At 35.8% G+C, this 26,677-nt stretch overlaps 1 protein-coding gene across 1 annotated transcript in view; it reads left to right on the forward strand.

The window, feature by feature from the left end:
- The first annotated feature begins 1,231 nt into the window (after positions 1–1,231).
- Positions 1,232–26,677, forward strand: part of MALRD1 (MAM and LDL receptor class A domain containing 1) — a 244,603-nt gene continuing 219,157 nt past the window's right edge. Inside the window, exons 1-7 of the mRNA XM_054060854.1 lie at positions 1,232–1,541; positions 5,037–5,177; positions 10,073–10,167; positions 10,245–10,406; positions 15,038–15,131; positions 19,420–19,563; positions 24,292–24,446. Coding sequence (XP_053916829.1) covers positions 1,379–1,541; positions 5,037–5,177; positions 10,073–10,167; positions 10,245–10,406; positions 15,038–15,131; positions 19,420–19,563; positions 24,292–24,446 — 954 coding nt within the window. The 5' untranslated portion in view covers positions 1,232–1,378. The remainder of the gene's footprint in view (positions 1,542–5,036; positions 5,178–10,072; positions 10,168–10,244; positions 10,407–15,037; positions 15,132–19,419; positions 19,564–24,291; positions 24,447–26,677) is intronic.

Consider the following 26,677-nt stretch of genomic DNA (forward strand, 5'->3'; position numbering starts at 1 on the left):
CAGTTCATCCGTGGAAAAGCTTTATCAGAACTGGTGTGTTTCAGTGAAACATAGTTGAGAAATTCAAATTTGAGTTTTTATCAAAGGGATTGTAAGTCAGAGCACCGACTTTTGTCTCCTGTACAGAGTCCTTCTGTACAAGGGTGCTTTAGTAATAGTCTCTGCTGGGGAAGCCCTAATTGGCTTACCATATAATGCATTGTAAACCTATGTACACAATGCAAACAGTCTTCTTGACAGCTTAATGAGGAACTGTTGTGTTACCTTTGACTACACACTTTTTCCGCTAAATGCAGTATTACAGAACTAGTCATCACACATATTACAGTAGCTGGAGGGTTATATCTAATCCTACATAACCCTGGATAGAGATTGAATATTTTGGCAGTGTAATATATCTGGGGTTGGTATTGATGTTGGTTTCCCCTAACAATGGATTCCTGCAATGGGTGGCCTATTATTATTATTATTATTATTATTATTATTATTATTATTATTATGTTATTTTTTACAAAACATTCTGACTGTTCTTGTTTGTATGCTGATATTGTTTATTGTTCATAAGAATTCAGATATGTGGTCCTAAGTACCTCTAATTTTTTCCTAACTTGGAAACTACTAGTAATATCACACAAAATATGATTTTTCCAGCAAATACAGAAATCTAATATTTAGGAAAGCATTCACTAATAGGCAGTCCATTCATGGATATATGCAAATCGTGGCTGCAAATACGATCCCATTAACAACTAGGGACTCTAAAGTAATGTAGTCATTATTTACAGTTGTAGCCCAAGTCAATAATAGATAGATGCCATTCTCAACTATCGGTATCATATGTCTACAGACTTTGAAAATTCTTTGCCTAGATAAGTCACTTATAATCTCCTTGGTACAAAGTCAGCTTAGAATTTCTCAACTGTTTTCTACATTTGATGCACAAACTCTTAGTAAGTTTTATAAATATTTGCCAGCTCCCACTGAGAAAAGAGATCTTTATGAATGTTGGTCACTTAATAATTCTACCCTGTTGTCCTGTTATTTTCTCATCTAATATATTTGCAAACTACCAGGCAATAAATCCAGTCAGTAAGTTAATGATATACACTTGACTTGCATAGCATGCACTGAATTTTTTTAGTCATAAAACAATGTTATAATTTAGTTAAATATTATCCAAAGATACACCGGGTTGAAAGTCAATGCTTTGCAGAATCCATATTTCCCTCAAGCTTCAGATTCAGAACATTAAGGTTCTAGAAACATATTTCAGACAGACGTGTGTAAATGTAGCTTTTTAAAAAATGCTTCATGACCAGTACTAGACAGTTAAAGCAAACTTTTTTTCCAAGTGAAAGCTTGGAAAGTAGCATAACCCATGAACACATTCATATTCTTCGGTGGATTATGTTCGTTTGCTTTGGTAGATACTCAGTTGTCTACAGGGAGTGAATGTCAGCATGCTGATGGCTCCTCTTCTCCATTTGGGGATCTATGCATTCTCACCAACCAGTGTGGAGGCAGCAGTGATGAGGAACAAGGTAAGTCTCAGTGGGCTTCATCAGAAGTGTTATACAGTGTGATAACTGAACTCAGCAGCAGACAGAACTGAACTTTTTACTGTTACAAAAATATTCCAGAATTCTTTTATTTTTTTTTCCCCACCCTCTTCTTCATCTGATTTTCTAAGACAGACTCTTCCTGCTTCAATTTGAGTTTTTCCTGGTTAATTTTCAGCCTCTGTACAGTACGCCTCTTTCATGAATCTTCATACAAATATTAAGTAGCAAAGCAAGTGTTTCTTCATCCACTTAAATTTCAATGGCAATTTAACAAGTATTAATTTTTTCTTTAATTCATGGTAAAAGATTTTGCTGAAAGTCAGATTTCATCCGAAATACATAAATAAAGCAACAACAGCTTTTTTTTACCTCCAGTCAGGTAAGGGGGAAAATTTTCTTGAATTCATGAACTGATAGTCCTAGTTTGATCTTTGCCAGCTTCAGAGATTATGAATGTGCTTGTTGCAGTTTCCCTTAGTGGAAAGATATAAGCAATGAGAGTGAATTTTACCTGTTACAATCTGAATATATTTGCATCAGAGATCTACTTTTTCCAGAATACTGTATCACCAAACCATGCTGCAAATAATTTCATATAATACATAACATAGTCCTGCTTTTTGAGGATCTTTTTTTCTGGAGTGCAAAAAAGAGCTTGGATTCATAAAAAATTCTAATTTTAGTTAAAAGCTTATTTAAGTTCTTCCATTCTCTGTGCAACAAAGCAGTTACTATATTTGTTGGGTTTTAGGGGTTTATCTTTAAATTTAAATTAGATGGTCTTTAAATGAACCCCCGTTTCTGTGCACACTGAAAAATTGTAATTAGCGTGTGTTAGTGATCACTGCATTCAGATGAAATCTGGGAGAAAGAACAACACAACACCAGATTCCTTTATTTAGAGTTGTGTGTGCAGTTATTTGGGCTTTTTCTTCTCACAATATGACTCCTTGTTTTATCCAAATACAATGCAGATATGTATTTGGAACAGAGTCTAGAACCACCTCTAGGATATTAATTTCTGTTCCTCTGAAAATAAGACAATTGCTAAGACTGTACTGGGTATAAATACATTTTCTAACTTTTTTTCGTAATGTACTGAAATATATTAAATGCCAATGGCTGGAAATTATGCCTGTGGAATCTCCTGATGTGTGACTAACACATCTCAAGTTAGCATATTTTTCTATCATTTGCACAAGAGATGGTTATGCTACACTTCACTGCATAGCCTTGAAGTCCTCATTGTGCTTGGTCTTGGTTTTGCCAGAAAAGAAAATTTCCTCAGGCAGCACTTTCTATTATGATTGCAGAAAATGCAAGAAGAGACGCATTCTTCCATTAATTTTTATGGAGCCTTTTACACTCTTTTGTTGAGTGAATACTGCTATAGACAAAAGCTTATCAGAAAGTTGAGAAATTAAAGTTGCTCCGAAGAGTAGTTTAGAAAAATGAGCCCATATGCTCTGTGTATTTAAAGTACGGATGACGAAGACATGTGGAACCAGGCTCTGAGTGACAGCCTGTGGATGCTGGGGCTGCTCGGATGATGCTCTGAATCACTGAAGAGAAGTTAGCTGTCTTGACATAAAGATACAGATGAAGGTGACAGTCAAAGACTCATCCTGTTGCCGTCCACTCTTCTGATTTGGGATTATTGCAAAATTATTTTTCTACTTAGGTTTCGATGCCCCAATTTCATGTTCATGACAGGAGCAGAATAAAGCCTACTGGCATTTAGTATTTCTGAACTACTATTGCAAAATATTCACTAGGGAATGAATGATAAGCAACTACTTTAAAAAATATTTTGCTCCTAGTACACCCTAAACCAAGGTTTTATGCACATACAAACTTAAAATAGAACCTTAAACTGTAGCTGGTTTCTGTGAGGCTTGGAATTTTTCTGTAGAACTTATTTTAAATATTTGTTTTGTTCACAGGAAATTCTCCAAAAAATATCTAGAAGATCCCACACATTTCTTCCTTCTGGCCTTTTCTTCTCTAAGAAGTGACTTTATCTTTGTAATTCTGTCTTCCAGAAGATTTATAATGCTTTGCTTTCAATTTATATTTTCAGTGAAAATTAATACTGCCTTTGAAAATAACAATGAATGATCAAGGATAGTTTTTTTCTAACTTAAAAAGGTACACTTCTTGCTATTTTGTATGTATTGACTTTTAAATTGTATTTTTTCAGCTATAAAGAAATTCCTGAGGAAACATTGAACATAATTTGGTGCATTTCATGTAATGTGAAGCAGACGTGCCTCAGCAATGTCTGTGCTTTTGATGAATCACTGACATGCTTTTCAGCCACTTAAAGAGCTAAGGAATAAATGCAGCAATAAAAAGTTGGTTGATGAATCAGCCAACCTGCACGTTGAGTCTGGAATCCTTGTATGAATTATATCTATTTTCCCCCTCTCTTGCATTATAATTAAATGTTGTAGTAAGTTGATGTGAATATGAAAGCCATGAAATTGTACATCATGGTGTGACTATAAATGCTGCAGTTGCAGCTTTATTTAAAATGATGCGTGATGCTTTATTTAAAATGATACTATAGAATAGACAGAAAGCATTAGCAAGGTTCTGGAATGAGCACCAATTTGAGAGGGAACATAAAGGCATTGTAGCTCTCATGTGTAGCCAGAATCCTGATTAGGAGGTGGAGTCTTAACCTCTACTCCTCTGCTGTGCAAGAGAAAATGCAAATGAACTGGAAGTTTCCATACTGTGCATGAAATTTGCAGACAGTCCTGCATATCTATCTTTCTTCTTGGGGGGAAGTTGCAGTAAACTTGCTCTTCACAGATGCATCTGATCAGAGGCTTTTTAAAAATCCTTCCACCGCCACAATAAGTGGTTCAAGGAACAGGGCAGATTATGAAAGCCTCACCTTTCTGTTATTATTAGGCCCTGGGGAATTTCTGGGAATGGGGTTGTATGCCAAATTGCCAAAACATGCAGGCTGCAAAAAGGTGAAATAAAGAGCAGTGGAATAATTATAAAAAAATTGCTATCTGGTTATTTCCTGGTGTTAAGTCTTTATTTTCCCATACACAAACCCTAGATAAACATAAAATATACTGAAATTTATCAGTCAATACCTACATTACATTTTAAGAACAGATAAACTACGCTACCTTGGACAGTTTCCTACAAGTAGGCAGCTACACGAATATTTGTAAAGAAAAAAGCACGTTATAATGATATAATTTAAATGGACTGGCTCGGTTTGGCAAGGAAGGTCTTGGTGGCTTGTTTTGTTTTTTTCCAGTGTTGATTCTCTACTCTCTTCCATTGCCCTGTTTCTCTTATTTTATGATTTAAAATTTTTGGTGTTTCTTACTTTTCTAGAAGGCAGTTCAGAGTGTTTCTATATACTAATTAAATAGCAAGCGATGGTGAGAATATATTCCTTTGCTTCCATTTTTTAAGGGTTTTTTTTGTTTGTTTGATTCAATTCAGATTTCTTCTCTGAAAAGTGTGATTTTGAAACTGATCTATGCAAAGCTCTTCACGAATTGAATTTACAGCCTGGATGGATAAGAAGAAATGGTAAATCTGGCATGGGACCACCATATTCTGACCACAATGGGAACGACAGTGGTAAGAAACCTCATGCTCTTTGAAGGAGCCATGGGCTCTTACAAATCATGTTGTTCTGTCTATTATTTGCTTAATTTTACTAATTTCCTGGAGTTCAGTTGGACTCTGCTACTTTTTCTGAGCACTTTTGACCGGGTTCTTAGATTATTTTAATTATAATAAACCAGGATTCCAGAAAAAAAAAAAAAGAAAAATTCCTGAAAGCAATGTTGTTATCATGGAGAAACAAATAATCCGTCATCAAGAGTCATGTTTATCTATATGAGTGACCTTTACCTGTTTTGGACAAATTAGGTGGTAATTTCAGTCTTGGTGGTTGTGAAATCTAGAAAAGAGTATTTGCATCCTCCATTCTGAGACATATTTTCATCTCTTCTTGGTCTGGTAAATGCCCATACTTTGTGTATCTGTTATATCTGACTAGTATCACTGCTCCAAACATTTTGAGAGAAGGTGACCACATCTGGGGATAGGAAGAGCTTTGATAGTCTGTTTGAGATAGCTCCTGCCCAGATCTTATTACAATTCCACTTCTCATCAAAGAATGTCCCTCAACCAAGTAATTCATTGCCCCATCCTCAGATAAAATATGTTCCTTATGCTTGTCCAATTGCCATGTTAACCCTGCTTTCCGAAACCTGTCTTCTTCCTTTTGTAACATGTGATTTTCTTCATATCTTTTCAGTTAATTTGAGCCAGCCTCTTTAGCTGCAGTAAGCTTTCTTCTGCTTTCCAAAGCTGTTCGAAAGCTTGTTTGTAAGAAAGCAAGGAAAATAATTTGATGAACATTTAATCTCACAGTAATGCTGTGAGCTGGTTGAAGCCATCACCCTAAACTGTTTTATTCTCTCCTCCATATGTTCTGTTCTCTTTCCCTTTATTCCACCCACCCCCGCTCACCTCTCCTGTGCACAAGCAGTGGCACAGCAGCTCTCAGAGCAAGGACCTGAAGGCAAGGGCGCAGCATTTGAAGCGGGTACAAGAATATAACCTTATGATGGACTGAAAAGTTGTTGTGAGGCTGATTAGCCGAGGTGTTTTTCACCTCATTTCTGAACTGCGACTGTCTAGGGGTGTGAAAATCTGTACTGTTCTGAAGAAAATGTCACCTCCTACATGTTGTGTAAGCTACAAACAGGCAGAAGTTCCATATAGTGATTAATGTGAATTGGTATTTTAAAGGTGTATACATAGAAAAATAGCTTAGAAATCAGCAAAATGAATATGGTAAAGAACTTTAAAAAAATCTAATGGAAAAAACATCAATATTTTCCTGCAAATTCTCACTCCTCAGATGACAATTTTCATGATGCTCTGTAATTAGGAAACCTTACCCATGAAGTGTGTTAACATCATTTTTTTTTTCGCTTGTGTGTAGCATACAAGCATGTCCTGAAATGCCAAACCCAATCTTTAATATGTACAGCAAAAAAAAAGAGCATGGCACAGATCAGACAAACTAATATCAAGACCAGATGAACTGATGCCATGACCTGCAACTGTTAACGAATATAAATCCCTTCTATTACACTCTGGACAAATCTGTCCTCTCAAATCTTCATGGCTTGTGTTGGACTGCTGTAGTATAACTATAGCTGGCAACTAAGCATCACATAGCTGTTTGCTCACTCTCACCTAGTGGGATAGGGAGAGAATTAAAAGGGTAAAAGCAGAAAACTCATGGGTTGAGACAAAAAACATTTAATAATTAAAATTAAATAATAATATTTTTAAAATGTAAAGAAAAGAGGAAAAAATGACAGAGTGAAATAAAACCCTAGAAAGGCAAGCATTGCAAATAAAAACAGTTGCTCACCACGAACTGACAATAGCCCCAGACGTGCCCCAAGAAGTGTTCCTCCTGCCAGCCTTCCACTATGTTTTATCACAGAGCATGCTGTCATATGGTGTGGAATGTCCTTCTGGTCACTGGAGTTCACCCATCCTGGCTGCGTCCCCTCTCATTTTTTCGTGCACACCTTGCCTCCTTGCTGGTGGGCTGGTGCTACAAGCAGAAAGGGCCTTGACTCTCTGTAAGCACTGCTCAGCAACAAGTAAAACATCCCTCTTTTATCAACACTGTTTCTGGCAAAAATACAAACTATAGCCCCATACCAGCTACTATGAAGAAATTTAACTCTTTCCCGGACCAAACCAGTACACAGCACTTTGCTTCTGAAACTGTCTCTTTTTAAATAAATCTTGATTTAAACTGACTTTAGCACAAAAATATTGAGTAACTACCAAACTTTTTCATATATATAAGTTTTGTAAGTATGTAAGTTACGAAATGCTTTAGAATAATAACAGCTTTTCTCATTGAAAAACAGATAAAAGACAAATACAGTGGAATAAAAATATAGCAAAGTCTTGGCTAGAATAAGTATTAATTAACTGGGAAACAGAGTCTTGCTCTGGCTGAAGTTTCTAGCGTTTGTGCTTGATTGGTGGTGTACACCACACTAGGATGTAGCATTACCTGTACGAAATAAAGAAGTTTACCTTTATCTTGTGGAGAACTGGTGGGGAGGGGAAAATTGAACTTGAGCACACACTCAAAGCCAGGAATAGATTGAGAACCATCAGCTCTGAGTGTTTGTTACAGAGGAAGACAAAAGTGACAAAAGTCCGTTTGTTACAGGTGTTCAGTCACCTATATATTACCATTGACTGTTCAGTGCTCAGTCACCACTGTATCAGCCAGGTCTGCCCTGTGGGGTAGCCATAGTAATCAAAGTTATTTTGATCAGATAAAAGAAAGCTTAAATACTTGTACTGATTCAACTTACTGAGAGGCTGTGTACTCAGGTCTGTGAACTGAATGGCTAAGGAGAGATCAGCATGTTAGTTCAGCTTTTTACTTGGAAAATGGCTAAACTGTACTTTCGTTTCCTGAATGGTGGTTTTAATTGCCTAGGAAATATTTATCTCCTTATGTCAGCTATTCAGGTTTCCCCATTGGTGGCAACTCAGCAGACTGTGTAATCAGTTTTATGTTCATTCCTGCTTAAAGACCAGAAAATATATTGTATAGTGACAATTGAGCGGAGTTTGTTTCATAGCAGAGTACTAAGAGGAAGAGTTCCTGCCATCAGTATAAGTAATTGCACACATATTAGCAGAAGAGCAAAGATCACTTGGTAGACGTAACTCCTTTGAAGATTTATGTAATCATTTACTAGAGTGTAGCAAGTTTTGTTTAGCTCTGCCTCTCCTCATGATTCTTATTTTCACTGAAAATGCAGTTGAAAAGACCAGTGACAACCACTGAAAAAACCCTCAAAGAAACCTGTTTTTGTTAATTGAAACCTGTTATCTATGCAGAAGTTTAACGTAAAATCACTGTTCAAAGGAATTCTTAAAATTACAATTTCTGCCTGATCTGTGTAAGAATTAAAATTCGTTCTGCAGGTAAAATCTAACCTTGTTTATGAGTCTTAGATACATTTATCTTTATGGAACTGAAAGAAAAATATTCAAAATTTTATAGAAGTTAAGAGCCGGTGGAGTCATGGCCAGGGCTTTTCTGAGGCACCAAGCCATCTGTTCTGGGTAGAAAGAATCTCCTTGGACCTGGCAGGCTCTGAAAGTGCTGCCTGAGCAGTCATAAAAGTCCTAAAACCTAAGGGGAGCATGACCGCTGCTCTGGTAGCAGAACATAAAATGCTTCTCTGTCGGGAATGCTCACCTGGCTCCAGAACTCAGCTAGTCATGGTCCTTTGTCAGTGACTTTCCAGTTGCACAGAAGGATGACAGTTTAGAGTGGGGAGCTTTATAAAAGAAATATTTAACCTCCCTACATATCCTCTCATATTTTGTTTCTGTATTAATCTTTATTTTTAGGGAACCTTTTCCTGTTCACTGCCACTTGTTTTGTCTTTTTTTTTTTTTTTTTCCTTTCATCTTTCTCCTTTCACTTACCTGGTAATGTCAGAAGGCAACATTTTACCTGATATTGTTTGGAGTTTGAGAAAGGGTGAACAAGGGAAAGAAACTAAAAAAAAAAAAAGGTTGGTTGGTTGGTTGGTCGGTCGGTTGGTTGGGTTTTTTTTCCTCTTGCATCCTTTAACACGTAACAGCTCTGAAATCTTCATATTCAAGGGAAGCCAAATTTTGACTAGCAGTATTTAATATCATAAAATAAGAAACCTTCCATCTTTTAGAAGATGTGAAACAATATTTTCAGGAAGAGGTAGAATCAATCAAAAGGCATCACACCAATCATGTTTCACTGACTCCTGTTGAGCTGTTACATTTTCAAGTAGCAGAGCTTCAATTTGCACTTGTTTGGTAAATGGAAAAATAATGTTGTCTTTAATGGTAGATTCTGAGGACAGCTCTTCATATTGGGTGTGTGTACAGAGATAACACAACTTCCTCTCTGCAGTGAGGCAGTTATCCAAAAATCAGACCCATGTCCTATGGAATAGAAGAACACCATAGTCTCCTCTGTGATCTTCCATCATCTCATTAAAGACTTGAACTGTTGTAGTAAATTTCTATTGTTTGTCACAATTGTGTTGTTGAGTCATGAAATATGCAGTGTGTTCAATAATTGAAGTTTAAGCTGTTAGATTAGCTTGCTGAGTTAGTCTTAGCTTTGAACCAAAATTTTGCACTTATTGAGTATTCAAGCCATCAGCACATTAAATATTTTGGAACATTATTTGACATTTAAGTGGGAACATGGAGCATACTATGTCAATATTTAATATGAAAAAAAGCTTGGCATACAACAGCTACAAGTATGATATGCATGTTCTCAGGGTAAAACCTTCTAATTGGCTTTTATTTATTAGTTCATGCCTGTATATGTACCTCTTCCTGTTTTACTGTGATATTTTACATAACTTTTCTCCAAGCTTCTAAGATTTCCTTTTTATTCATTTTAATAGCTTATTTCCTCTCATTGTCGTCTGAAATGCAATCCTTTTCTGCAACTTTAAGGACCAATGTTTTCCTTCCAACTGACGAAGAACACATCTGCCAGGTATTTTATGCATTGTCTTTGTATATAATTGTCACTCATAGTACTTCCCTGGAATAATGAGATCTATTTTGTCCTAGATTACATTTCATTATTGGGTCAGTCAAATGAGTGGAACACTGATGGTGGGGCTTCAAAAGCAGTCTGAAGATAATATTACAAACATCTGGCAAGATTCTGGAGAACTGCAAAATCAGTGGAAAGCAAGTACCGTGACAATCAATAGCACTGAGAAGTATAAGGTTGGTAAATTGAGGTGACTGTGAATTCCACTTGTTTAAATGGTTTATAAGTGTTGGAATTTTTTAATAAATAGAAAGTAAATATTTTGTAAATAGGAAGTATTATCATGAGGTAAAATAGAGAAGACATTTTGAAGCTTATGGTCAATATTAACAAATACTGCTTGTCCTTACCTCCTATTGGTGTTAAAGCTAATGCAAAACCTTACTTAAACTGCACATGTTTCTTAAATAAAACAATCAGTCTCAATATATCATAAACTGTCAACATGCTCATAGAGGTGCTATACTTGGGATCTTACCTGTCAGTACAGTACTCCTTAAGCCTCAGTCTAACTGTAATAATAAACTCAAGGTTTAATCCACAAGGAATATATATCTAGGAAGTACTATTCTATACTAGAGATACTGTTCTATAGGGATACTGCAGGTGACAAATGCTGTGCTTAACTATTCATCGCAGCTTTGGGCCAGAACACATGTATGTGCTTTTTATTTTGCTCAAAACTGCTGAAAAACAGCATAAGTCTCATAGGATATTTAAATGTTTTTACATGTGCATTTACAGAAAACATTAGCACAGTAAATGTAACCTAGGGCTACAATATCGGGGAAGATATATGCTCAATGTTTTGCATAATATTGGAGGGAAAGGGGGGAGCACAGAAGAAAATAAGAGGCATTTCTTCCTATAGTAGTTACTATGAAGATTTGGTCAGCATAAAGACCTGAAGGCAAGAGAGCACAACCTCTTTTTAATAAACCATATAAATAACATAATTACATGCCTTGCAGAAGTAAAGTGCTAAAGCATCCAACAAGATCTGGATTTTTGAACTAATACTTGCCTACTTAACCCTGACTGAGAATGTATGTTACAAAATACCTATACCTAATTCAACAGAAGTACCAATGATGTTACTTGTCAATAACTTACCTTTACCTGATATGAGTATGCGTGTAGCAATGTGAGATTGTACTGGAAGGGTTTACTTCTAGATTTACTTTGTCATCCTTCATATTGTTTAGAAACTTGACCGAGTCTGATAACGGTTAATAGAATATGGCACGTTCCTCCTCTAAATTGATGGATCAAATCCTAATTAGATTATTTCTTGCAAACTGTGTTATATTTCGGCCTCTTTTAAGCAAAGTGATGGGCACAGTCCAAGTTTAGAGAGGTGTGTGTAAGACTTACTGCACTAATCATTACAATTGGCTAAAGAAATGTAGCTGCCCACCTCACCAAACCTAGAGACTGAAGCTGAGCAAACTTTTTTCTTTAGTACCACATTTTTCCTCCAGTGACAGCTTCCAAGGTGTTGGTTATACAAGTGAATGTGATTCACTTGCCCTTTTGCACTTGTTCTTTTGATGTGACAAGGTCTATAGCCTGCAGGGCTACCTGTCGCATTTTTCAAGATTAAATGTCAAGCCATTCACTAGTGAAATAACTAGTAATCACACAGGTTTATTGCAGCAGCATGGGAAATTCCCATTGCAGTAGGACTAATAGAAATAGAAGGGTCTTTTCCTGTTCCAAATGTGCAAAATAGTTTTATTCAAAATTATCGTGAAATGACATTCAAGTTTTCTTAAGATATTGTCATATACGTTGAATATTTTAATCTTATATTCACATTTCATAGTTATATTTCATAGGTATAAGATTTCTTGGTGTTGATTAAAGTCCATATGGAAAAAAAGTGATGGGAAAAACCCCTTTTATTTGGGTGGAGAAATCTCTTTGAAACAGGGTTCTTGAGTATTTTTGTCAATTTTGCAAGTGCATTTGAAGTGAGATTTTAATTAAAATCAACCTCCATTGTTTGTTTTCTTTGCCCATTTTGATGTTGTCTATTTAATAATTCTTTCTGTTCCTGCTGAGAAAGAAAATTCTTGATTATCTTTATGCAAAAGGGGATTTGGCTTCGGCTTTTAAAAATCTTCACCTGTAGGAATTCTGAAATACAAAGATTACCACTGCTTTAACTGCTCAAAACATAACAAGGACGGTATGTCTGTTTTGTCTGGTTCTTGGAGAACTGTATAACAGTTTGCTCTCCTAAAGTGCTTTTCGCCATTTCTGTTGAGAAAAAATTCTACCTCCCAGTATTCACTAAGGGAAATCTCTCTGGGCTTGGGCTTTTATTTTGTATTCATGCTTGATTCCTACATTTTACCCTGGGCTTCACTGCTGCATGGGGAACCTGTTCCCATGGCTGCACTTGTATGGGGAGCCCAGCCTATATTAGACCTCTACCTACACTGGCAATACAGCTTTCCTTATCATTAAGGGGACACCTTATTGTTCTCTACAACTAACTGAAAGGAGGTTGCAGTGAGGTGGTTGTCAGTCTCCTCTCCCACGTAACAAGCGATAGGGCAAGTGGAAACATCCTCAAGTTGCACAGTTTTCTTTTATCATTGAGAAATTTCCCTGTGTGTTTAGAATACGAGGATATACTGAATGTCTACGTCACGCAGCAGTGAGCTCTTTGTAGAGACATTGATAATGTATACATTTAAAGCAAGTCTCTTATATCCATGATTTTTATTATATTGACCAAGTAAACAAATTATTTATGAATTTTGAAAAAACATGAGTTATTAAATATTTTATGTGCTCCAATGGGTTATCATCTTTGTGCCACCTCAGGTTGTACAGGTGTGAAATAGCACCTCTTTACACTATCTCACTTAAAAATAAAATCTGACTGTGTAGGCCTTACTGCAAGCTATATATAAATATGTAATATCAATGAAGTTACTAATAACTAGATTCTGACTTCACAATGAAAAATCACTGTGAAAAGGTCAAATACTTGTTACATCCTTGATATGAAATAATATTTCTTGGGTTTCTAATCATGAAACAGTGCACTGGATTGTTTTAGAAGCTTATGTGAAAACATAATCGTGGAAGCAGACAACATGTGTATACAATTAGTCCTCCTACTGGTGATGTCATCAAAGTACATATTAACTATATATGTTGTTGTAGCAATATTCAATAATACAAAATATTGTTTTCAGAAACAAATCAAATGAACAAATTTCCAAGGAACTGCTTTTCAGTCACATAAAGATATTGTTGAATGTGACGGGATGTCATTAACATTTAGTGTGACATAGTTATTCTTTCCAAAAAGGCATAGACATGAAGTGAACTAAAAATCATTGTAATGAAATAATTTGAGAGAGAAGCTTATGTCAGTATTAACCCTTTTTCTTCAAAACTTCTGGATTTCAGCAAACTGCATTCTTTTCATTGTGCTATAGTGGATCTAGGTAGTATGAATACAGAGGGTAACTTCATTTCTTAGCAATACTATATTAGAAAATGCAGTTATCTATGTATCTGCTAACAGTGGTTCTTGTGGAATAACTGCCAGAGAAAGTGGTTACTGGCCAAGCTTCTCTTTGCTGTCTTAAAAATAACAATAATAATATATAAATAAACTACACGTGGATTTCTAACTGGTGTCATCACAGTTAACATTACACCTCCCTCTGGTTATATAATGCTAGGATAATTTGACTTTACAGGCTGCCACACTTCTTGTGCAGGTCAACAACTGTTTAAATAAAACAAATAATCGAGCAACGCCTGAAATTCCATCCCCCCCAAACCTCAAACTTGTAATGCCATTGTCATACCCTTAGCTGCATTGTGTCGTCTTGTACAGTGGAATACTATACTCTCAATGTTAATTTATATGATACATATGGGTTTACTGCTACAAACTCTTAAACTGTGTGCAAAATTGCCCCTGAACTCTAAAGTCAATGTTTGAAAACTTATTATTTAGCTAACACCATGTATTCTATTGAAAACTAAAATTAAACTAAATTAAAAAAACTTTAGGTAGATTGTGCCTCCAGGACTCTGGAAAAGTCTCAAGCATTTTATGGAATGTTGTTCATATTTGTGATTTCTTGGTTTGTTTTGATTGATGTGGTTTTTGTTGGGTTTTCCCATGGACTGTGATTGATTACACCACTGTGGAGAACCTGTGGCAGTCTCTATATTTACAAATGTAAACTGCAATTGGCCTTTAAGATGGAAATGTAAAATATTCGTAGCATCTTGTATATAGAAGGAAAAAAATTGCCCAAACACTGTTGTAATATTAAACAGAATAACAGCTGACCAAGTACTCTTCAAGGTTTGCTTTGGTTAAAAACATGATGAAAAGCTTCTGACCCTAATGGTGTTTGTTGCCCTAACTTTGTTCCAGGTATCTGATACATTTTGAAAACAACCAGAAAATATTCACATTTCCAATCTCTGGTGGAATAGTGACTTGATAAAACACAACATAATTTCTGTTCCTTAGCTGTAGTGATCCTTGCTTAGATTTTAATGTATTTTATTGTGGTTTTCATATTCTACCTCTTAATGCTACCTTATTCTTGAGTATTAGACTATATATCTGAGCTCACAAGCCACAAATGTGTGAATAAACAAAGCATAGTAGTCCTCCAAAATTAAATGCATGATTTGACTTCTCATATTTCTGATAGAAACTCTACGAACTAGACTGACATTTCTTGGAAGGTTTTTTCTCTTGTCTGTGATGCTGGTGAATGCCGTTTCTTGTTGGTTGATTTGCTGTTAACCTCTGCAGGTTATCCTTTGGGGAACGGTGGAGACCCACGGACAAGATGGGACTATTGCCATTGATGATATTACTTTCAGTGAAGGATGTTCTCTGGCAGGTGGTAAGAATACCTGTTTTTCAGGAGACAGATCATTTTACTTTGTCTTTCCCTTGGATTAGGAGAGAAAACACAAAGGAAAACCTTTTGGTATAAAAAGGCTTTCTTATCCCCTTAAGTGTTTTCATGTGGCTTATTTTCATTCCTCTAAACCATCATCTGTCATATTACATCTAGGCACAAAGATTGACAATAAATTCCTTAAGAAATCTGGTACAGTACAAATGTGGCTTCCTGCAGAGCACTTAAGCCTCACTGGGCAGAAAAGACTTACTGGTTTTGGCCAAAGGATTTATGTGTTCAGCTTCTACTTTGGAGGTGTCTCAAAGCACTCGTGTATAAGGTTAAATACATGAAGGTCCTGATCCTTAGCTGTATTTTTTGTTCTGCTCTGCTACATCAGAGCTGTAATGTCAGGCTTATTTTGGTCAGAAGCCAGACCATCCATGGATTTTGGGATCCTTTAGCCAAATATTTCCTATTTCTGTTTTCAACCCACATATTTTCACAGGAAAGGAATACTACCCACTCTAGTATAGATTGCTTGCTGCTTTGTATTACACAAGCAGATCACAGTGTGGCAGCTACAACACATCCTCAGGTGATCACAGTCCTGATTCAGAGGACCCCTCTTTGTTTTCCTGCCTGAGTCATAGCACAGGCAGAGAGTTCAGTCTTTAAAATTGACTTTGGGCATGGAATGCACTGTTTGACAGTCCAAGCTAGGTTACTTGATTGGTTTTGTGTACTGTGGTCTAAAATAAAGCTTTTTAGATTTCCCAGAAGGAAAAACTGTTGAAAATAGATGCACATGGTTATCAACTTATTAGAATGCTGAACAATTGCATGCAGATCACAGTAAGGGGAAGATACAGATTCAGGCAGGCATACATATTTATTTCAAAGGGGACCTATATTGGGGAAATGAAATTTCAGTTAGATAAACTTGGTCCTACAAGACTTTCCGTGTTTCAGTCTTACAATGGAGAATTATAGAAGCAAAAGTGATATAAAGATTTTCATGCCAGGGCCTATCTTGTTTTTATGTTTTGTAGAGGTTTTGTAGCAGTACTACTTAAATGAGCAAGGGTGCTAATTTAAAACTTTGTGTATATTTATCTATGAACTCAGGTAAATTTATAATGTGTTTTCTATGAAAAAATGAATTTGAATCTCACAATGAAAATAGGACAGATGTGTGATTCTCTCAACTTCTCTGTTTCTTTGAGGATTTCTGAAGATGAAAGAGCAGGTTTAAAATGGGAAAAAAATGTATTGGTAGATTTTAGCAACCTGTATGATTGATTAACCAGTTTCCCCGGGAGGGTATAAATATCTCAGTACAAGTACATTGTTTTTTTTAATAAACAAAGTACTTTTAAAGCAAACAAAAAGAATAATAATAAAGAAGTCAGCCTTAGAGCTTAAATACTGTCTCAAAGAGATGAGAAAATAAAAAATTTGAACAGAGCAGAGTGTACTCACCAGAACTTATGAAGGTGTTCAACTTACCTTACATGACAGCTGTTGAAGTACATAGTGTGGCATACAGATTAAGCTGCCACACGGTTAAGTACCACAGGTATATTCTAATATGAGCCAGCTCTCATCCTGTGCTTCCCTATTAGGAGAGGTCAGCTTCATTAGGTGACATTTAAATTGCTCACAGAAGCCAAAAACAGGGTCAAAGGGTCTTAGCTTCCTCCATGAAAGTAGAGTTCTACTACTGAACGTTTTCCAACAATTTAAACAAAAGGTCAGATTAATGGTTCCTTGAATTAGAAGTAACTTTTTCTCTGCTTCTTATGGAATGTCTAGGTAAGAAGACTTTAAGTGAAGACCACATTAAAAGCATGAAATTTGTAGTTAAAATTTGCATTTTTAATGTACCCATCAAAATTTTCAATCTCAGGGTTTCCATAGGAAATTACCTGTGTACTTGTATTCATTAGTATGACTGTGCTTTTAGGATCATGAGCAAAAAGTTATTCATGCTTTCAGGAATATCTTCATACAAATGGAGATAGCTAAATATAAATTTATTTTCATTATGTTTTCAGTTTTTTCTTCCCTTCTCCCTATTTCCTGTCTCCCAAACTGTCCTCCTTCAGTCTCTTGTCCAGTCCCATGAAGCGGTAAACTTTGTTCTTTCAAAAAACCAACCAAAATTGTATTTTAATATAGCAATTTAAGATACTTTACAGTTCATTATTTTCCAACAACTGTCAAATTGTTTCAGTTATCACTCCAAAACACCACACCTTTTAAATGTACAATTGTATATGCTCTACAGAAAAAATATTTTATCTGTGAAATAGACTCTATAGAAGCTATGTTCCAAAACATGTGTAATACAAAATCTCCTTTAATTATACCGTTGGTAGACTTTCTATTAAGAGGCTTCATGCTCTTATCCAATTGTTTGTTTGCCCTGCAGAACTTCCTCTTGACTCCTGACAAACTACATATGCGAACCGTTCCTTTATTAGGATTGTTGTTCTGATCTTGCCATAGGGATAAAAGCAAAGAGACCCAAGGCATGAAAGCAGAGTCTTATAAGGGAAAATTAGGTGTTTGTCCTCCCTAAATCACTTGTAATTCAAAAGTGGTATAACTTTTCTGCAAAGCTAAGATGTTTCTTGATTTTATTTTTTTTTTCTGGAAAACTGAAGTAATTACGAATATGTTGCTTATATTGTATAAATTTTGACAAAATTCAGTATGATTATTTCAAATGGAACATCTCTGGAAATGGGTATTATGTTCTCTTGGAAATGGATATTTTGTTCCAAGAGACTGAGATTATTGTTAAAATATGCAAACAATAATTACAACTAAATTAAAAATATACAGAATGAATCAAAATATATTTCAACAATTAGATAGTGTTTAAAGAGCTTGATTCCTTTCTGTGTACATGCAAATGTTTTCAAATACTGCTGTTTGACAAAATAAATCGTTTTCTAGACCATTCTTGAATGTTGCATTTACATTGGGAAATAAGTTTTCCAAAATTTCTTCTGTCTTAATACATGTGGTTTAGAAAAAGTGCAGATTTTTATGCAACATGGGAACAAGGAAGAAATGGGAGGTTTGTAACATCAGCTTTTTTACTGAGATGTCTGCACTGTGAATAACACAATAACTCTGAGATGCAGTAGACTAATATCTATGTATACTGACCTAAAAATATTTCTTTTGTAGTTAGAAATCTTCATGTTTTGTCTGACTTACCCTGACCTATATTTAAAAGTCTGTCTTAACCAGAAAATTGCCTATCCCCTGCACTAATTTTAAGAAATGGATCTTCTATTATCATAGTACAATCCTGCTTAAAATCATGACTTTCTTTCTGTAGCCATGATTAATTATACAAAAATCTGCAGCTTTAATTTGGTATCTCAAAGTTCATAGAATCACAAAATGGTTTGCATTGAACAGGGCCTTTAAAGATCATCAGTCCAACCTCACTGACATGGACAGAAACTTGCAGTAGACGCAAGGCTGCTCAAAGCTCCATCCAACCTGGCCTTGAATATGACAGGGCACCCAAAACTTCTCTTGACAACCTGTTTCAGTATCTTGCCACCGTCATCATGAAAAATTTATTCCTTATATCAAATCTAAATCTACTTTCTTTCGGTAGCCCCTTGTCCTGTTGCTACAGGCCTTGGTTAAATGTCTTTCTTCATCTTTCTTATAAGCCCCTTTAAGTGTTGAAACTCTGCCAGACTGTCTCCCCCAACCCTTCTCTTCTCCAGGCTGAACAAATTCAGCTTGTTTACATGTTCTTCTTAAGAACAGTGTTCCAGCCTTCTGATCATTTTTGTGATCTTCCTCTGGTCACACTCTAGTCCGTGTCTTACTTATGCTGGGGAACCCAGAGCTGCAGGAAATACTCCAGGTGGTTTCTGCTGAGAGTAGAGTAGAGGGCAAGAATCATCTCCATAGTCCTGCTGGCCACACTTCTCTTTACAGTCAAGGATGTGATTGGTTTTCTGGGCTGCAAGTGCACATTGTTGACTAATGTCCAAGTTTTCATGTACCCACACCCTTCTCTGCAGGGCTGTTCTCGATCAAATAATTCCTCAGCCTATATTGATACTGGGGGTTGTCCTGACCCTGGTGCAGGGTTTTGAACTTGGCCTTGCTGAACTTCATGATGTTTACATGGGCCACTCCTCAAAGGAAAGCTTTTCAAGTAGTTTAATAAGTATATTTCTAATGGGCAGTAGTCTCATAAATAATGACTTCTTAAGAAGTTAAGTGATTGGTTTTCTTTGTCTTTTAGCACTGCAGACTTCCAGTTTTGAGCTTGGCATTTGTGAGTGGCATTCAGAACTGCATGCTGAGCCTGTAGTATGGGCACAACTGCAAGCCGAGCACAGGATTGCCTCCTATTCCATCCTGAAAGACTGGATCAACAACACTGAAGGTGAGAAATTTAAGTTAATGCACAATTACTAGCTGTCACGAAGAATATGGTGCTTATGACAGAGATGACCCAGTGTAGAAACAGAACAAATGCATGAAAAGTAATTGTATGTATTTTATACTTAAATTAGCTTTTAGTGTAACAGTTTAACAACAGTACTGTAAATACACATGCTGCTAAAACATGAAGGTTTTTAGTGTAAGAATTCCCAGATAAACTAGTAATTTATTTATTCTCCAGTTAATTCTTTGCACAAGACCTATGCAACAATTTGGTGAAATTAAATTAAATCCATCTAAGCTCACAGCTCTTGTGTGGGGTTTTTTTTCTGGTTTGTTTTGGTTTTGACCCTTAGCAGTTTTATTTGTGTAGTGTAGTATGTTTGAGCATACAGTCAGGAATTTCACTTTAAACCTTTAATTAGGTAGAGAAACATTTATTATACAAAATAGTATATTACTCTTACAAACAGTAAAATTAATCCAATTGAAATTTTCAGAAGAGCACCATGTGTTTCTGAAGTCACTGTATAGAACTTGTCTATGGATTTATGGGAAAGGTTTATGAACGCTTAATGGACATAAATGTCTAAATGTTTTAATTTGAAATGGAATCACCTTGCCAGCCATGTATTTGGCATGTCTACTGAGACTGCCTTCAAAAGGGTTTTAAGTAGCACTGGTTGTAGTGGTATAGTTTGTGATGTATCTTCTAAGAACTTAGAGCACAGAGATGACTGCTTGAACTCTGAGCCCACAGAAATGGAGTATATCTCATTGATAACAGCAGAATGAATGCTTAGATGTTGTTTTCCCTTTAGAAAAAAATTTAAACCAGATTTTAGCATGCATTTCAACACACTATAGTAACTAGAAATCAGTATATAATGGAATAGCAAGCAAAAGTACTTGAATGTATACAATATTAAGATGAATTTTTGTGTGCTAACATTTATGTACAATAGAGAGCATATAGACTAGTAAAGCAGATTTTTTTTCTCATCTTAAAAAAAAAAGGCAAAGCTACAGCACCCTTCAATTTCCATTAGGATATCTAACAGAAATAAAACTTTTCATTTGTTTTTATTTTTAAACACCTCGCTGAACAGTGTTGTATCAGTGCCATACATTAACATGTTGCCTCAAAGGCTAGTAATAGATATAGATTCCCCTCTTATGGCAATATTGTGTTAACAGAAAAGATACTGAAATTTTGTGAGTGGCTTAGTGGACTTACAGGGCCAGGTCACAGGCAATGTCCATTGAAACAAAAGACATTTTGAAATGTCTGTTGTAAAGGTGTTTGGTCATTATTGTATAAATATGCACAGGTAGCTGAGTGGCCTGAATACAGAATGCAAACAACTGCCTGTGCACATTTCCTGTGTTTCCACATCATATAGGAGAAAAGTGAGAGAAGAAATGAGTGTCAAAATAAGACACATTATTTAACTCATCATTATCATTGAAAATATTGAAAAATCTGAACTATGATTACTCACCTCTCAATACTTCGAGTATTGCTATTCATGGAGATTTGTTGAGGCATAAATGAAGTTGTTGAATATTAACTAAAATTATAAAAACTAAAGAGGTGATATGCAAACTGAAGAAATGCTGTGCTTGAAAGCTCAAAATTGCAATGCAAATACTTGCCTAAGCTTTAGCTTCTAGATTTGATCAAAGCTTTCACTACTATAAATAGAAGAAGGGTAAGAAACTAAATTATAAAACAGAGGTCTAGACGAATCTGTTTATAAAGAAAGGATTGCTTATAGGCTTTGAATAATCCACCTTTCCTGGTGTTCTTAAATTTAATAAAATACTTTTTGCCTTTGGTGGATATACTTCCTTTGTTCTTTTATTGCTTCTTTTCTTCAGTGTTGTATTGTAGGCACTTTCTCTATGACTTTTCCTCTTAATTTATATAGTGTCAAAAGTTCTTACAGAGGTTTTATATTCCCCTGCAACACTGTTTGGAAAAATACTTTGTTGTTGTTGTCATTTTCTTTATTGACATTTCCAGCATGTTATGTAGTTTCCATAGTTCATCCTTCTTCCACTGGATTAATCTAGTTTCCTAAATCTGTGGTAACATTTGTAATAATTAGATTATGAGATTCAATTACATTGCACTTTTTTCTATCTTTTTTTTTCTTCCCTTCAAGATTTTGTCTGTGACTTGTGAGTTCATGAAAATTCACCTTCAGAGCGTAGAAACAATGGCAATTCAGAACTTTCCTCAAAATAGTTGAGCGGGAAGGTTGCAAGGGACTCGTTTAGAGAAAGAACAGTTCTCAGCTGGGGAAGAGAACTTGAGAGAAAAGGGAAGTTTCCACAATGTGTCTCAGTTTTAACTAAAGGCCCAGTTGTTACTCAAAAATTAATAGCATAGATTCAAAACCATGTAGTTTGTGAAATAAAACAATCATGGAGTGACCAAAGATTTGGGTCAGAAAATAGTAAAGATGGATCGAAGGAGCTAAATATTTACAGCCTTTGAGTTTTCAGTGCAGCAGTATACAGGCAGGTTCACTAGCCCACCCCCACTCTAGAAATACACTGGCCACCCCAGCAATAGGTTTTAAACTTTGCTTGGACTCGCTTGCAGTCAGTGACTGACGGATCTTTCCGCAGGACCCCTAGATTTTGCTTACAACACACAACATTTTTCTTTAAAACTGAAAGCAACAAAACCATCCATAAGCTGATTAAACAGCCGCATAACGAAAATAAAAGGCTTTAAGGAAACATCTTGTCAGAAACACACACATCTCCGTGATTCAACAGCCCTTCCACCACATTGGTAGGAATGAAGTGGCTTTTCTGGGGTTCCTGTTCTACTTCTAAAAACATGGGCAATTTTCGCACTTCAGAAATAGAAAGTCATGAAAATTCAAGAGGACAGGACATAAAGGTCAGAGCATAAACACAGTAATATGCTATGGAATGTATTGGACTGAGGGAAATTCAGACCTCATAGAAGAGCTGCAAAGTTTGCCATAAGTGAAAGAAAAACATTTCTAATATGTTAATCTTTAGAAAGCTACTTGATAGATGTTGGCTAAAAGTAATAACAACTAAAATATCCCTGGAAGAGGGGGAAAAAATGAGCACTTTAGCATAGCATATTTTATTGCCTGTCCAGTTAAGATGATATGATTCTAGTTTTACAGGCTCTGGAGAAGAGGGAAAAATAATAATAAAAAAAAAGCCTTGTATTTTCTGAACAGAGTTTCTGGAGTCTTTATTCCTGAACGTAGCCTTCAATTTGTTTCTGAAGCATTCACAATACTTGCATAAAATTTATTGCCTGAAGAAGAGTCAGTATCCCTTTGGGACACACAATAACTCTGGATGGTTCATAGAATTTTTTTTTATAAAGTGCTGTTCATTTGCTTTCTTATTGAAACAATCATGTCAGCTCCACTTTGCCCTGTTTTTAGAGTTACAGGAACTTAAACTGAAAGAGGGAAAAGAATGTTAATTACCATTAGGCTAAGAGAATAAAATTGGTTGGTTTTATAATGGCATCAGATAATTCTGAATTAGAATTAAAGATGTTTTTTCTAAATTCTAATCTTGACGGCTATTTCTCTTCTGCACAAGGCAATAGTCATAGAAGCACAGATGTTTTGAAGATCTCTATTAAACAGAATGCTGGGTTAAATCTATAATGTTTCCTTATATCAAGATTGGCTGCTGTGGCATGAAATTACAAACCTAATTCAAATGGAATTGCAGCCATATATTTCACTGTAAAATGTTGCATAACACAAGGAATATACTGGCAATAAAAGGAAAAGAACGTGATCCCTTGTAAAAATGATCATTTTCCTTGTGAAGTGATACTTTTTCCCTTCAACTTAAAGTAAACTGTGTGACATCTGGATTTGAGATAGGTTCTATTTAGAGACATAAAAACAGAAACAGTAGACTTAAGACTAATCAGTCCTTGTTTATTATTTCAGAAAGCAGCAAAACATTCAGTGATTCCGTCAAGGAAAAAAAACCTCATATATTGGGTAAAAAACTACTTAGCCTTTTTATTTCTGATAAATGAAAGACACTGTTGAGGGAATGGAGTACTCTTAGATCTCTGTAGGAATGCTTTTATAAGGGGCAGTAGGTCAAGAAGAGCACAAATTGCTTTCTACTTCAGATGGAAAGACAATATGCTTCAAACATTTTGTTGCAGAAGTTCTGGCTGTGAAGTAAAGACCTTAATCACATGACGCAGATGCTACTGCCTCCAGTAGCAGTGAGGCAGAATACTTTCCACATTCATACTCCTTCTTTTTAATTTTTGAAGAGTCTACAGAAGTATTACTGTAAAAAACAAATTTTCTGGAAGCTATAGTGCATAAAGGAAGAAAGCCAAGTTTCCAAATGTTTTTGGAATTTAATTCAATTTGGTATTGAATGGTTGTAAATGTAAGGAGGCTGAGCTGAATGTGGGACTGCTTCAGCTTTAAACATGCAAAGTAGCAAATTCAAGATACTATCAACTGATGTACCACTTGGTTGCTGGGGCTATCTGTGAGTCAAATGAATATACGTATCTATCTTTTTAATAGGAAGCATCCAAGTCATATCACCAACGTGACAATCAGGTTCTGTTGTTTCTGGGATGGGTCTATGGTTTAACTATAGGAAAGCAGTCCTTGTTTTCATAGACTGAGAAAAAAAAAATGTGTTGTGAAAAAGTGATTTTTTTTATTTCTTCCAGGCCATTTTGAGTGCTTAGAAACAGATGACAGCACATTGTATAAAAGTGCTTATCTCAACAGCTCCACATGTCATTGCTCCAGCAAGAATTGCCGTTTACAGTTTCATTACTCCATGACAGATAGTGTTCTCAAGGTGGTATTGTTTACTAATCAGGTAAGATGAAACATACATTTACTTTCAAAGAGTAAAGGTACAGCAGCAGCAGCCCCTGCTAGCACATGTCTGCCCCCTAAGTGGTTTTGTGCAAAAGGGTAAATTGGTATCATTCCACCGATTATACAATTGTAAAACCTGGTATGCCATCTCAGCTATAAACTGGTTTGATGGGTGAATGTTCTGCAATAAGATTCAAGGACAAACTCCAGCTATTACAGAATTAAATAATTTTGGAGATTCGGGGGGAAAATCTATAGTAACAGCTTTTCTAGCCTTCTTGCTCTGGAAATGGGAAAATAGGTGCTTTTTTCTATGGAGGCACAGAAAAAAAGGAAAGGTGCTGCCTCAGGATGTCTGGAAAGCTATTGCTTAGCCACCTGATCTGCTTTGTCCATGTTTTAGAGCAGTTATTTTCCTATTCTTCTTCCTATTGGTAGATAAAATAGCCATCTCAAACTGAACCAAAAATGCCAGTTGAGCAATAATAATGATTTCCATCTTTTCTACCTCCCTCTCCTTGCGGAGGCTTTCTGCTGTTAGATTGTTCCTGTTTGAAAATCTTGTTTAATAACTCAATATCAATGCTACTGTGTAGCTACTTAATGAAAGCAAGACCAATACAGCTGGTCTCATTAAGTTAATGGCTCTCATATCTTGACGTTGGGATTGGATTGTTATCACCCAACAATACTAGCATTTAGAAAGGCAGATCAATTTCATTCACAAAGATAAGAAGCAAAATACCTGAGGTGTAACACTATCAAGGGGTCTAGATACAGGAACAGGTAATGGAAACGACTTCTCTCTTTTCCTTTCTTTCTTTAACTATTCATGAAAACCACTCCAGTTCTTGCTCATTTTTCATTTACAAATGGGAATAGTATTTTTCTGTGAGCGGTTACTGTATAAGGGAATTGTAAGATAATCAGTGTTCTGATTAGAATGCATGGAGATTCATGGTATAGTACTTGCCAAAAAATTCCTAAGTTTAGTGCCCTTGGCAGCCTTGAGAGAATAAGATTACTGATTTCTATGGTTCACCTAAGTAGCATCAATGGATCTCATTTAAGAGTTTTCTTTCCCTGAAAATAGAGCAAATATGTTTGCTGAAACTATAAGAAAAACGGCATTTGAATTCCCATAGTTCTAGGGGAATAAATGAAATTAATTGTTAATCATGTCCTTATAGATATATATATAGAAGAATGGTTTTGGCAGTTATTACACCAGTTCAGTCTACTGTTTCCACAGATACTCTTAGCCCTCTGAGGTTTTTGTTATTGAATTTCTTCTTCAGTCAGAAGTGCATTTATTGCTCATAGACCTATATCAAAGTGATATGCGTTACTGATACCATAAAATTTGTCAGAAAAACATTCAGAAACATAAGCTTCTGCTGGAAGCTGCAAATAAAAAACACTATATGCTCATTTTTGATATTTCTTAAACTGAAACAGGTAAATTTCACACATTTTACTACTAAATTGTTGTGTCGTTCGTCAAAAACAAATCTTCAAAAGTAATCAAATACTGAGAAACAGAAGGGATAGCTGAGTGCTGCTTTCAATGCTGGAAGACAGCAGAGCTACTCTCCTGGAGACTGTCATTCAAAATAACCTCCTGATTGCACGGTCTGGTACCATGCAGTTTCCCTATGCCCACTTTTACTATTTTTGTTGGTCAGAACCCCTTATCTCTGAACGACTCTTGCTGTATCCCAGTGCCAACCGGCCTGCTGCAAAAAGAGACTGGATTACAGTTAACATACAGATCTCAGTACAGCTAGAGCACGAGCACCTGAGATGTTGGAAAAGTATCCTAGCCTACCTCACTCGTTCAACAGAGAGACCAAAGATGAGTGAACACATTTTCTAATACAGACATCAAGACATCAGTTGGAAAATGAGGAATTTAAATTGTTCTTTGATATCAAGTAGGATAGGGAAAATGGATTCTTTTTGTCAACAGTAATCTGTTGTTGACTTATATTTCTCTTGCAGTTTTTCATAATCTCCAGAACTTCTCCTGCTTTTTTTCTGGCTTAGCAAAGTTGCTTTCCATTCAATAGTACTGCAGCTGATCATTTGATTTTTCTTTCCTAACTGTGATTCATATGACTTTGAACCTGGGGTTATTGGTTTGAAATCAGTTTTGATGTGCTGAGAAAATTTTGAATTTTAATGATGTCTTTCAGAGCGCTTGTAATTTGGAGCGCTCCTGCGAATGAA

The sequence above is a fragment of the Cuculus canorus genome, chromosome 2 (assembly GCF_017976375.1).
Source record: "Cuculus canorus isolate bCucCan1 chromosome 2, bCucCan1.pri, whole genome shotgun sequence".
Classification (NCBI taxonomy): Eukaryota; Metazoa; Chordata; class Aves; order Cuculiformes; family Cuculidae; genus Cuculus; species Cuculus canorus.